The sequence below is a fragment of the Alexandromys fortis genome, unplaced genomic scaffold, assembly GCF_014885135.2.
Source record: "Alexandromys fortis isolate MF-2015 unplaced genomic scaffold, M_Fortis_MF-2015_v1.1 scaffold_7, whole genome shotgun sequence".
Lineage (NCBI taxonomy): Eukaryota > Metazoa > Chordata > Mammalia > Rodentia > Cricetidae > Alexandromys > Alexandromys fortis.
This window is the reverse complement of record NW_026067920.1, coordinates 7461400-7473296: the sequence shown is the minus strand read 5'-3', so window position 1 is coordinate 7473296 and position 11897 is coordinate 7461400. Positions and strand designations below refer to the sequence as shown.

Sequence of the window (11897 nt, the reverse complement as noted above, 5' to 3'; positions counted from 1 at the left end):
TAGGTTGTTTCCAGGTTCTGGCTATGACAAACAAAGCTGCTATGAACATGGCTGAGCACATGTCCTTTTGTAGCACGATTGAGCATCCTTTGGACATATACCCATAAGTGGTATTACTGGGTATTGAGGAAGGCTGTTTCCTAATTTTCTGAGAAATCTCCACACTGACATCCAAAGGGGCTGTACCAGTTTGCATTCCCACCAGCAGTGCAGAAGTGTTCCCTTTTCCCCACAACCTCTCCAGCATAAGTTGTCATCAGTGTTTTTGATCTTAGCCATTCTTAGTGGTGTAAGATGTAATCTCAGAGTTGTTTTGATTTGCATTTCTCTGATGACTAAGGATGTTGAACATTTCCTTAAGTGTCTTTCAGCCATTTTAGATTCCTCTGTTGAGAGTTCTCTGTTTAGGTCTGTACTCCATTTTTTTTTATTGGATTATGTGATCTTTTGGTGTTCAATTTCTTGAGTTCTTTGTATATTTTGGAGATCAGACCTCTGTCTGATGTAGGGTGGGTGAAGATCTTTTCCCATACTGTAGGCTGTTGTTTTGTCTTGTTGACCATGTCGTTTGCTTTACAGAAGCTTTAAGTTTCATGAGGTCCCATTTATTAATTGTTTCTCTCAGTGTCTGTGCTGCTGGGGTCTATTTAGGAAGTAGTCTCCTGTGACAATGCGTTCAAGTGTACTTCCCACTTTGTCTTCTATAAGGTTCAGTGTGGCTGGCTTTATGTTGAAGTCTTTGATCCATTTGGATTTGAGTTTTGAAAGCACAGCCTTTTAGAGGTAACATGGAGATTAAATTTAACCAAACAAAACTTCTTGGTCTTTTTGCTTTGTTTGACTGGGTTTTGTTTTGCTTGCTTGCTTGTTTGTTTGTTTGTTTGTTTGTTTGTTTGTTTTAATCTCTCCATATAGCCAAAGCTCCTGCCTCAGTCTCTCTTAAGTGCTAAGAATCCAGGTGTAAGATAACAAGTCTGGCCAAAAACCTTACTAATTGCTTAAAGACAAAGGTAAAACATTTTCTTTTGTTTTGGAATGAGGCCCCACTGTATTATGCAGGGTTATCTTAGACTCCTGGGCTCAACGAATCTTCCTGACTCACCTTAGGATGTTTTATTTTATAAATGAAGGTCTTTAAGTTCTTTTTTAAAAATATTTATTTATTTATTTATTTATTTATTTATTTATTTATTTATTTATTATGTATACAATATTCTGCCTGTATGTATGCCTGCAGGCAGAAGAGGGCACCACACCTTATTACAGATGGTTGTGAACTACCATGTGGTTGCTGGGAATTGAACTCAGGACCTTTGGAAGAGCAGGCAATGCTCTTAACCGCTGAGCCATCTCTCCAGCCCCGGTCTTTAAGTTCTTTAAAAAATATTTAAAATTATTTACTTTGTGTCTGTATTGGGGGCACATATATGAAGGTCAGAGGATGACATATTGCCTGTTCTGGTGGTCAGTTCTCTCCTACCATGTGGGTCTCAGAGAAGAAACATTGGTTCTTAGGCTTTGTGGCAGTGCAGCTGAACCAGCTCCTTAGCTCAGAGAGCTTGATATATATATAAATATTATATTTAGGACATCTCTACTTTGCTTCTTTCCTTTTCTTTTTTTCTTCTCTTTTCCTTTTTTTTTTTTTTTTTTTTTTTTTTTTTTTTTTTTTTTTTTTTNTTTTTTTGAGATAGGGTAGACTTGGTTGACCTGGAACTTACTATTTAGACCAGGTTGGTCTTGAACTCACAGAGATCTGCCTGCCTCTGCTTCTGCCTCCTGAGTGCTGGAATTAAAGGCAGATACCACCAGATCACTTGCTTTCTTTAGTTTAATTAATCTTGTCTAAAACTTAATGTTCATCTTTTCCCCCCAAACTTGCTGCTTTTTCTGTATTCCTTCTCTCTTTCAGTGGGATACCAGGTGCTCCAGCCGGAAATGCAGGTAAGTATCCTGGAGTTTTTCTCCTTCTTGCCTATTCAAGTGTTGGTTCTGGGATTGCCTCCTTCTGCTTCTCAGCCTCTCTCTCTCTCTTTCTTTGCCTTGTTGATGACAGGAGGGGTCACCTGCTCTGTGCTCTTGTCCATCCTGCAACTGTTCCTTCCCTGCAGCTTATTCTTCAGCCTATTGGCATAAAGCAGAGGAATCCTCAAAGCCTGAGGTTGTTCTTTGAGGCGAGACACATTTCCACCATCCCCACTCCTGAGGTTACCTGAGAGTTTCAATCCCATCACATAGATTTGCAGTTCCCTGTAATGAACATGGTCTTTTGTTTTGTTTTTAAAATAGTGTTACTTCCCTCCATCAGTGAACCCTCACTTGTTCTTCAATTCTCCTCTGACCTGAGTTCTTGCCTTTTTCTCCTCCAGACACCCTGCTTTTGCCATTGTGTAGACTCAGTGTGTGACACTTGGGTATGCTCTACAGTACTTGTTGGAAAACAGACTCTGTTCACACAGCGCTGTGAATGAGCTGTGTCTGACTCTTCTCAGAAGGGGTTCTGTTTCAGTATTGGTCATTACTGGCCAAGGTAGGTAGGGGCAAAAAGATTTGATGATCCCAGAGCTGGAAAAGGCTTTTTGTGAGATAAGGGGTTTGCCTCCCTTGGATCACCATGAAAAAACAGGCCAGTGTTCATTTTAGTAGACTGCCAGATAGCTGGTGACTCGGTTTACTTACTTAGTTTTACAACAAGAGCATTTATTCACAGTGGTGACTCCGGAGGCCCCTTTCCAGCTCCAGTAGTCAGTAGGACTTTGCACCAATGTTAAGATATAAGTAGGGAAAATAATGTAAGTAGGGCATTCTGGATTATTTGGAGAATTGTCTCCTCACTTTATTGCAAGCTCCATAGGGCAATGACATTGTCTTTTTGCATTTAACAAAAAAATAGGCCCGCATTTTAAAAAAGAAAAAATTGGAAGGGGTACAGGAAAGCTGCAGTAATACTGTATTACGTTGAGATTTTCTGCTCTCCAGTATGGAAGTTCACTTTCCTTCTGGGGCTCTGCTCACCCTGCTTTCTGACAGCCAAGGCCAGGCCTTCCAGTGCCAGTGAGTTATGGTGAATTGGGAGTGATATCCTGATCCTCTTGGCCCTTGGGTGTTTAACTTCCCGGAGTTAATGCCTGTTCTTTAGTGGCACATTATCTTGTGGCAAGGTAGGCATTTATAATTTATATACTGTGTGCTGCTTAAAATAGAGACAAGAGGATAATCAGCATCCTGAAGCTTCCAGTTCTCCAAAATAACATTTCTTCAGTTAAGTCTGCCTGTAGGAATTAAGATCTTCAAAGAATTAAAAAACTCTCCATCCAGTTGTCAAATGAGTATGTCTATTATCCAGCCTTACAAAAGGGGGAAAGTAATTATATTTTAAAAATAAAACTGAGCTGGGTGGTGGTGGCGCACACCTTTAATCCCAGCACTCGGGTAGCAGAGGCAGGCGGATCTTTGTGAGTTTGAGGCCAGCCTCGTCTGCAAGAGCTAGTTCCAGGACATGCTCCAAAGCTACAAAAAAAACTGTCTCGAAAAACCACAAAAATAAATAAATAATAATAATAAAATCTTTTTTCTCACTCAAAAATCTTAAGATTTCCCTCTTTGTAGTATTCGAGGAACCTGATTATAGTCAGAGAGGGTTTTGGGCCAAGGTTGCAGGACAGATAGGAGAAATGCCTTGCTTGGTAAAGGACCAAAGCCAAAATGCCACTTGTGTGCTGTGATCTTGGTGTTCAACCATTTGGGTTGCTGGCTCTGGCTGCAAACACACAGAGAGTTGGCTTTTCCTGTTGAGTACTGGAAGAAGACTCTACATTCACATCTATTAAAGCTGGGGGTATGGTTCAGTAGAAGGATACTTGCCTAAGAAGCGCAAGATCCTGAGTTTGATCCCTAGCATTTGGAGTGGGGGGAATGGTAAAGGGATGGGCAAGATGGCTAGCTGGTAAAAACACTTACTGTACAAGCCTGTCTATAAGAGTTTGGTCCCCAGAGCCATATAGCTCCACATACTCATTTCACATACCCGACACAAACATTGAGGTCGGCCTCTGGTTCCTCTGGAGCCATTCACCTTGTTCATGTTTATCTGTTGAGGGTGTGTGTGATGTGAATGCCACGGTGTGTGGGTGGAGGGAGACAGGGTTTCTCTATGTAGTCCTAATTGTTCTGGAACTTGCTCTGTAGACCAGGCTGGCCTTGAACTTGGAGATCCTCCTGCCTCTGCTTTTGAAGTGCTGGGATTAAAGAACTGCACCACCATTGCTGGCTCCTTTTTTTTTTTTTTTTTTTAAGCTTTATGCTCAGTGGGACCTGGGTTCCTTTATTAGGCTGGTTGGCACCCACACCCCAGAGATTACAAGCATGGGCCACCACAACCAACTTTCTTTGTGTGGGGGTGTTTCAAGAGGGTTTCACTGTGTAACCCAGGCTGTCTTGGAAATCATTCTGTAGACCAGGCTGGTCTCAAGTTTACAGAGATCTGCCTCCTGAGTGCTAGAATTAAAGGCATATGCTGCCACAGCTAGGCTCACATCCAGCTTTTTACATGAGTGCTGGGTCCCAACTCAGGTTCTCAGGCTTAAGTGACAAGCATTTTACTGAGCTGTCTCCCAGGAGGGTGGAGGTTTCCTGGTGGGGATGGGACAAGAGCAGATACTTCTGTAGTCAGGTGACCGTACTATTCCTTTACATTTGTGTCTCAGGATTGCTCTTGCATATTTTTCATATGATCATATCTGTATTCAAGTGTTTATTTGAATGTTTATTTGATACATGGGATGGCTGGAGTGGATATCCAGTAAGCAGTAACTAAGAGGTAATATAGGAAAAATCTAATTGACTGAAATCCACTAGGTGGCAACATTTACTCAGCTGCCCTGCACCCTCTTTTCCTATGAAGATGTTTGAACTTGCTTTTTCCACCTACACCATTGAATAGCAGAGAAAAAGAAAATGGTTTAGCAGAGATTTAAGTATTTTTGAAAGTGAGGCTATGGAATAAACATGCCATAGTTAATTTGTATATTCATCACATTGGTTGGACACTGAGCATTTGGAATTGCTTTTTGTGCCTGTGGGCAAGTTGCTTCTGCTTGGGCCCAACCAGACATCCTGATAGAGACCTGCAACTGGCCTATCTGGTCTCTCATGGTTCTTGTGCTCTACAATTTGTGGCTTTGGTTATAATTTCCATATATTTAATTTTTTTCCTGGTAAGACTAGTCTTTAAGTTAAAAAGAGAATACTTAACCTTTTATCAAATGGCAGAGTCATGATTAAAAAAAAAAAAAAAACTCAAGCCGGGCGGTGGTGGCGCACGCCTTTAATCCCAGCACTCAGAAGGCAGAGGCAGGTGGATCTCTGTGAGTTTGAGGACAGCCTGGTCTACAAGAGCTAGTTCCAGGACAGGCCCCAAAGCTACAGCGAAACCCTGTCTCCAAAAACCAAAAACCAAAACAAAACAAAAACCCAATCTCAAGGGAGGTAGCGTTTCACAAACTAGCCATCTAACCATCTTCCTGGGCTAATTTAGGATGCTTGACTCTCCTAAATGAGGCTGCTTACTTACCAGGTTTGCTAAACTCGCAGCTTCAGGGATATTGCGATCTGTACAGAACTGTCCAAGGAGGTATTGTGTGTGCTCCGCAGCAATTGAGCCATTAAGCTCTAATTGATATTTTCCCACTCATGGTTTTGTGTTGGAAGCTTTGAAATTATTTAGGAATTCAGTGCTCATCAGCCATTTTGGTGACAGTAGAGAGTGCTGAGAACAGTTTTGTGTATGAATTGATTATGATTTTTGCTTACAACGTCCTTCCCTGTTGGTTTGTTATATTGCAGATGAAATGGAAAGGGAAGGACCTGTTTGATCTGGTGTGCCGGACACTGGGGCTTCGGGAAACCTGGTTTTTTGGACTGCAGTACACAATCAAGGACACTGTGGCCTGGCTCAAAATGGACAAGAAGGTTGGGCTAGATCTCCATGAAACCAGTGGGGGAGGCTTGTACTTTCCAGTTGTTTTGTTTTTGTTGTTGTTTTGTTTGGTTTCTTCCTGAGCGTGCACTTAGCTCATTTGCTTATTGTTGGAGTATCACAAGGACGTAGTAAAGAAGAGGGCAATTTTTAATATTAAGTCATATATTTAGGAAACAAGTCCTACAGGCATTTCTGCTCTCCAAAGACTCTCCCAGACAAGCAAGATTCACCATGTCTAAACCTTGACCAGCTTTTCTACCCATTGTCACTACCCTGTCTGCTTTTTGGCATTATGCCCTTCTGTTTATTGAACCACTAGTCAGGTTTTATGGATAACATTACTACTACCTTTGTATACTTAAAAAAAAATAAACCAACAATTTATGTCTTTGAGAGATTCTCCTAGGGCTCATGTTCATTTTTTTTTAAATTTTAAATAAGTCTTTGAGAACACCAAGACCCAACTGACTTAATCATTAACAAGACTTAAGGAATAAAGAGCCTGAGGAGAAGGAGCAATGCCCATTTCCTCCTCAGAATTCTCTGGGGTTTATCTTTTTTAAATTATCTATTTATTATTTATTATGTATACAATAGTCTATCTGTGTGTATGCCGAAGGCCAGAAGAAGGCACCAGACCTTATTACAGATGGTTGTGAGCCACCATGTGGTTGCTGGGAATTGAACTCAGGACCTTTGGAAGAGCAGGCAATGCTCTTAACCACTGAGCCATCTCTCCAGCTCACTCTGGGGTTTATCTTAAGCACATGAAATCTAGGTTTCTAGTAATTTGAAGGTGGCTTGGAAATGGCTCAGGGAGGCTGCCCATTTATGGGCTCATATATCCACACAAAGACATGCCTGTCTATTTTCCTGACTACCTAACAGTGAACACAGCTGAAGAACATGGCCAAAAGACCTCTGATTCCCAAAGTGACTCCATGTCCAATTCTGACCCTAAATGGTGCCCCTGTCAATTGCCCCCGAAGTTATCTCCTGCATAATGTGATAACCAGCAAAAGTCTCATCTTACTAGTGTTAAGTGAGATATTCAAATTGTGTTCACAGCATGTATATGGTGATTGCCTTCATGCTTAGAACTCCCGATCATTGTCAGTTTCCGTGGTCAGTTCCAATGATTAGAAACTCCAGATGCCACAAAGAGCCAGTGCTGAGGAGGGCAGCTAGATTAGACTTATTGTGAGTCCCCTGAGACTGCCACTGGAATTCAGGCAGGCATATAGAGAATTCTGAAACACAGCAAAGCTTTCTGTGTCTTTTTATGATTCTCAGCAAAGTGAATTTTAAATCATACCTGAATGTTAGCCAAATGGATATTAGATTGGGGGCATCAGGAGTCATAGAACCTGCTGCTCAAAGGAAATAAATTATGACACATGTTAATGGAGCCTGGTAGCATGTTTATGTCCTAAAATGAAATTCACTCTGGAGAGCAGATGGTCCAGTCTTTTCAGGGGGTGGTGGGATTGCTAGAAGATTAAAGACAGTGGTTTACTTACTGCATGCAAGCATTTTGTGACCATCTCTGAAAGATTCCACGAACAAAGCATTGCCGTGATGGCCATGTTTTACTTCTAGTATTCATAACATATAAACAATGTCACAAAGATCTAGTTTATTGTGTTTAAGTTGTATTCCAGGGGAACCTATTAGAGTGGTCAGTAAAAAAAAAAAAAGGAATAAAGGAAGATGTTACTATTTCAGAATACATCTTCAGTCTTTCATAAAGGATAATGCCCAAGATCTTTGAGTTATACATTCTAGTTTTATAGCTATTTTCTGTGGCTTTGACACTGCTGCTGTCTCTGTAGCTCTGGTCACCCCTTGAGTTTATTGATTGTTTGATTCAGAACCCCCTATGCGAAGTGGAAATTATCTCTTGCTATGGATGGCTCTGTGAATACTTCCAGTTGTAGAAATACAACCTTTGGGAAATGGGATGCTTGTAACAAGGGAAGGGATTTCATACCTTCCCTGCAAAGCATACTCTGATGACAGTACGTGAAGAAGAAGAGCCAGCACAGCATGTCTTTTGTCTGAAATTCTGCAGGTGTTGGATCATGATGTTTCGAAGGAAGAACCGGTTACCTTTCACTTCCTGGCCAAATTTTATCCTGAGAATGCTGAGGAGGAGCTAGTTCAAGAGATCACGCAACACTTATTTTTCTTACAGGTACACTGGCTCATGCTATCTCCCCCAGTACTAAGAGGACCGATTTGAGTATGTTTACAGAAGCAGCCCAGGCCAACCCCTTGGAGTTGGCAACAATTGCTTCTATACTGCAGAAAATATTCTGTCTCCAAATAGTCAGTCCTTTTGGTTCAGTAATGGAAAAAGAAAGATCTTCAGAATAGAACTTTCCCCGATGATGAGAATTGGTGTCAGATGGAATTGCAGAGGTGTGATGGTGCAGCACAGACAAACAGGTTATAAACCTCCATGACCGTGGAGCCCAGTTTCTTCTCGCTAACTTGAAAGCACTCTGAGGTTATAAAGAAAAGCTTCAGAGGCTTAGCTTAGTTCCTCTAACTGCCGCATCAAGGCAGTTCTTCTGAATGGCAGTGACTCTGGTCTGACCCTTGCCTAAGGCATTTCAGACAGCCTGCTCTGTGCTACTCTGGGTGTATATTGTCATTTCCTCCTTCACTGGATTGCAGGCCCCTTAAAGATAGGCTCGTTGAATATACAGTTGGTATTCTTAAATAATTCTTCAACCAAACTGAAGAAATTGGGTGTTCCAGAATTACAAATTGACCATCTAGGGACACAGGGAGTTGCTTATTTAAGGATGGAAACCTTACTTTGTCAGAGAGCCTCCTCAGTTTTATGGCTATCTGTGGTGATTGATGCTGAAATTGCTTATGTGCCCCAAGGTAGCCCACTGTCTGTGATGTGACAGATTATAACAGGGCATTAAATGCATTGACTTCCCAGAAGTACACCTGGGATTCTTCACAGAAGCCTTGTAATATGGAGCCTCTGTGTTGTGTTCAGGATATAGATTGTGAACTGTGACATTACTCTCTGTATAATGCTGTGTTGTGTTGTGTGTATTGTTAAGAGGATCTCACTCCATAGCTAAGGCTCATTCATGCCTCAGCCTCTAGAATGTTGGAATGTGTGCCCCATGCCTGGCTAACTAGTTTCTTTTACAAAGGAGTTTCGTGCATGCATGCATGCATGCGTGTTTTAGGTCAAAAGGTAGCCCTTTCAGATTTTTTGTATTTTGGTTTCTTTTTTATCTTTTTGTAAAGATACTAGGAGATCTGAAGGTTTCACTGCTTTAGAACATCTCAGCTTTTATTTTCACGTAGTTTAAAACCTGGGGAGAACTGTATGTGTGAATAAAGCCACATGAAGTTTCTTTGGGGTTGGGAATATAGCTCTATAGAATGCTTGCCTTGTATTCATGAAGCCTTGAGCATAGCGAACTTTTGTAATCCACTGGAGGATCAGAAATTTAGGGTCATCTTCAGTTACATAGAAAGCTCAAGACCACCTTAAGCTACATGAGACCAGAGTACCTTAGTATTATAGGAATGACTTTCCTGTGAGTACTTGAGGCAGCACCTCGCCTCCTGTGACTTTTGCTTGAATTTCCTTCATACTGAGATGTTAGATTGTTTTTGTGAGTAAGCAAGGCAACGTCTACTAATATAGGAATCTGTGAAAAGAGTTGGCTTTCCTTAATGTACCCCCACTTCATGTGGCTCTCTTGTCCTTGTGTCTGGAACATCATACACTGCACCACTGTACAGAGTTAGGTGCAGTGAGATATGTTAATTCAATATTATGGCTTAGGAATTATATTTCCTGAACCTCATGTGTACTTAAAAGTTGAATCGATCAAATTTTATTGCTTCCTTTTTCCTTAGAGCAGCACATTGAAAGAGATGACTTTTTTCTACAGTCATAATTCAGTGGCCTTGATGCCTTTTGTCTTGTATGAAGATTTGAAAGTAGCTTCCATCTCTTCTAGGACTGTGTGTGCTCCACAGGGCCCAAGACTGAGACAGAGTGCAGCCACCCTTAGCCATAGCCCCCGTCAGTCTCTGCTGTAGTCAAGCAGATCGTCTTTACTCTCCAGCCTTGACTCTGAGGAGAAGAGATGAGGGCTTTTGTGCAGCAAGCTTACTGGTAACTTCTTAGTGGCTGAACTCTCAACTGGTCTGCAACACTTTTAAAAAAAGTCTCCTTTGTCAGAAAATCATTAATAGGCTGCTTTGGCAGTCCTCATTTAGAATACCTGCAGCCATCCGCTGTGACCAGGCGGACTGCTGTCTTCCAAACATGCCATCTCACAATCTCCTCCCCTACCCCCTTCTCTCTCTCTCTCTCTCTCTCTCTCTCTCTCTCTCTCTCTCTCTCTCTCTCTCTCTCTCTGCCCCTTTCAGGTGAAGAAACAGATTTTGGATGAAAAGATCTACTGCCCTCCTGAGGCTTCAGTGCTCTTGGCTTCCTATGCTGTCCAGGCCAAGGTGGGTCCAAAGAAAGAAAAATGCGTTCTTCCTCAGCATTAACATGTCACAGCATGGCTCCAATTTTCCATTTTTTTGGATTTTGGAGATTTCAGAACAACTTGCCCCCGAAAATGAGATGTCATGAGAGTTGGGTATCTACTGTTGCTGCCATAACTTCTGCATATTTTGTATATATGTATATTGTGTATACAAGTGACAAGCATATCATTCTAATGACTTACAATTCATTCTAAGTGAATTCATTCAGAAAGATGGATTCTCTATGTAATCTCATTATGCACATGTGGTTCATTACATTCATTGCATCAGCTTCGTTTTATTAGTCAGGGAAAGTGAATTTATGGTCTCTAATTATGATCAAATGAGGCCTTTAGGTGAACAGGACCCAGATTCTCTATCCAAACTCATCTTTCCAGAGAATACATTCTTAGAAGCCACACTCCTGGTGAGGCCCCAGTAAGTATACTTTGTGCATGTGGCTAGGAGCTGGGTCTGCTGAGCCTGCTGGGCCCATTGGTGCTGTCTCATCAGCCTAAAGTCGTTTATTCTCAGTTAGACAGCAGACCAGGAGTGGTGAGAGAGGAGCATCACTGAGTTTCTGTCCTATTATAAGGCCAACTAGAGTGTTTGATGACCCTTGAGTTTCCCACCTTACTCACATTTTCAGATCAAAGCCAGGAATGACTTGTTTGCCATTTGGAATGGGAAAAGGGCTTCAAAGTGTGTGTGCTGGTCAGGCCAGTAGAAGCACAGAGTCAGTTTAGTCATTTGATGACCCATTAGTGTCTGCTGAGTAGGCACAGGGCTTGAGACATGAGACTTGTTAACTGTCCGATGCAGGTCCTAGAGCAAGTTTTGCCCTCAGTGATTCTCTAAGGTCTTTGGTAGCTTCATGGGTGAAGCTAGAGACAGAATCTATGGCTTTAGAGTTATATTTTATACCTTCCTTGAAAAAGGAATAATTGAGAAAACAGAAAATGGGCTGTGGTTCAAGTAAAGCATATGCTCCTTTTATGCTTCGATCAAGAATATTAGTAACAGGAAAAATGTATCCTTTCAGTCCTAACAGTGACAAAGCAGTCATCATTACTTTCCTTAAATCCATGTACTTGGCTCAGAGTTGAGCTCCTTTTTTGCATGTTTTCTCCTATTTGAAACCCAACCAAGCTCTCAAGGATATTACCTCAGTCTCAAAGGCTATGGGGTTTTGGGTCACAAATTCAAAGGCCACTTATTTGGGAGCAGAGGAGTGGGATCATTTTCAAGGAACCAGCAGATGTTTGCTTGAACAGATTTCACTGCAGGAAAGCCCTACTTATTTGGCTTCTGCCAATTTGGAGATGAAAGTGATTCACAGACAACATATGTGGTTCATATGGAGGTAGGTGCTCGAACTATTTTTTCCGGTGTTAAA

General features: G+C 41.6%; 1 protein-coding gene across 3 annotated transcripts in view; it reads left to right on the top strand.

Moving 5' to 3' along the window:
* The window catches only part of Nf2 (NF2, moesin-ezrin-radixin like (MERLIN) tumor suppressor), a 95563-nt gene that overhangs the window by 30486 nt on the left and 53180 nt on the right, over positions 1-11897 (top strand). For all 3 annotated transcript variants that reach the window (XM_050141002.1, XM_050141003.1, XM_050141004.1), the window contains exons 2-4: positions 5845-5970; positions 8052-8174; positions 10397-10480. In XM_050141002.1, coding sequence (XP_049996959.1) covers positions 5845-5970; positions 8052-8174; positions 10397-10480 — 333 coding nt within the window. The remainder of the gene's footprint in view (positions 1-5844; positions 5971-8051; positions 8175-10396; positions 10481-11897) is intronic.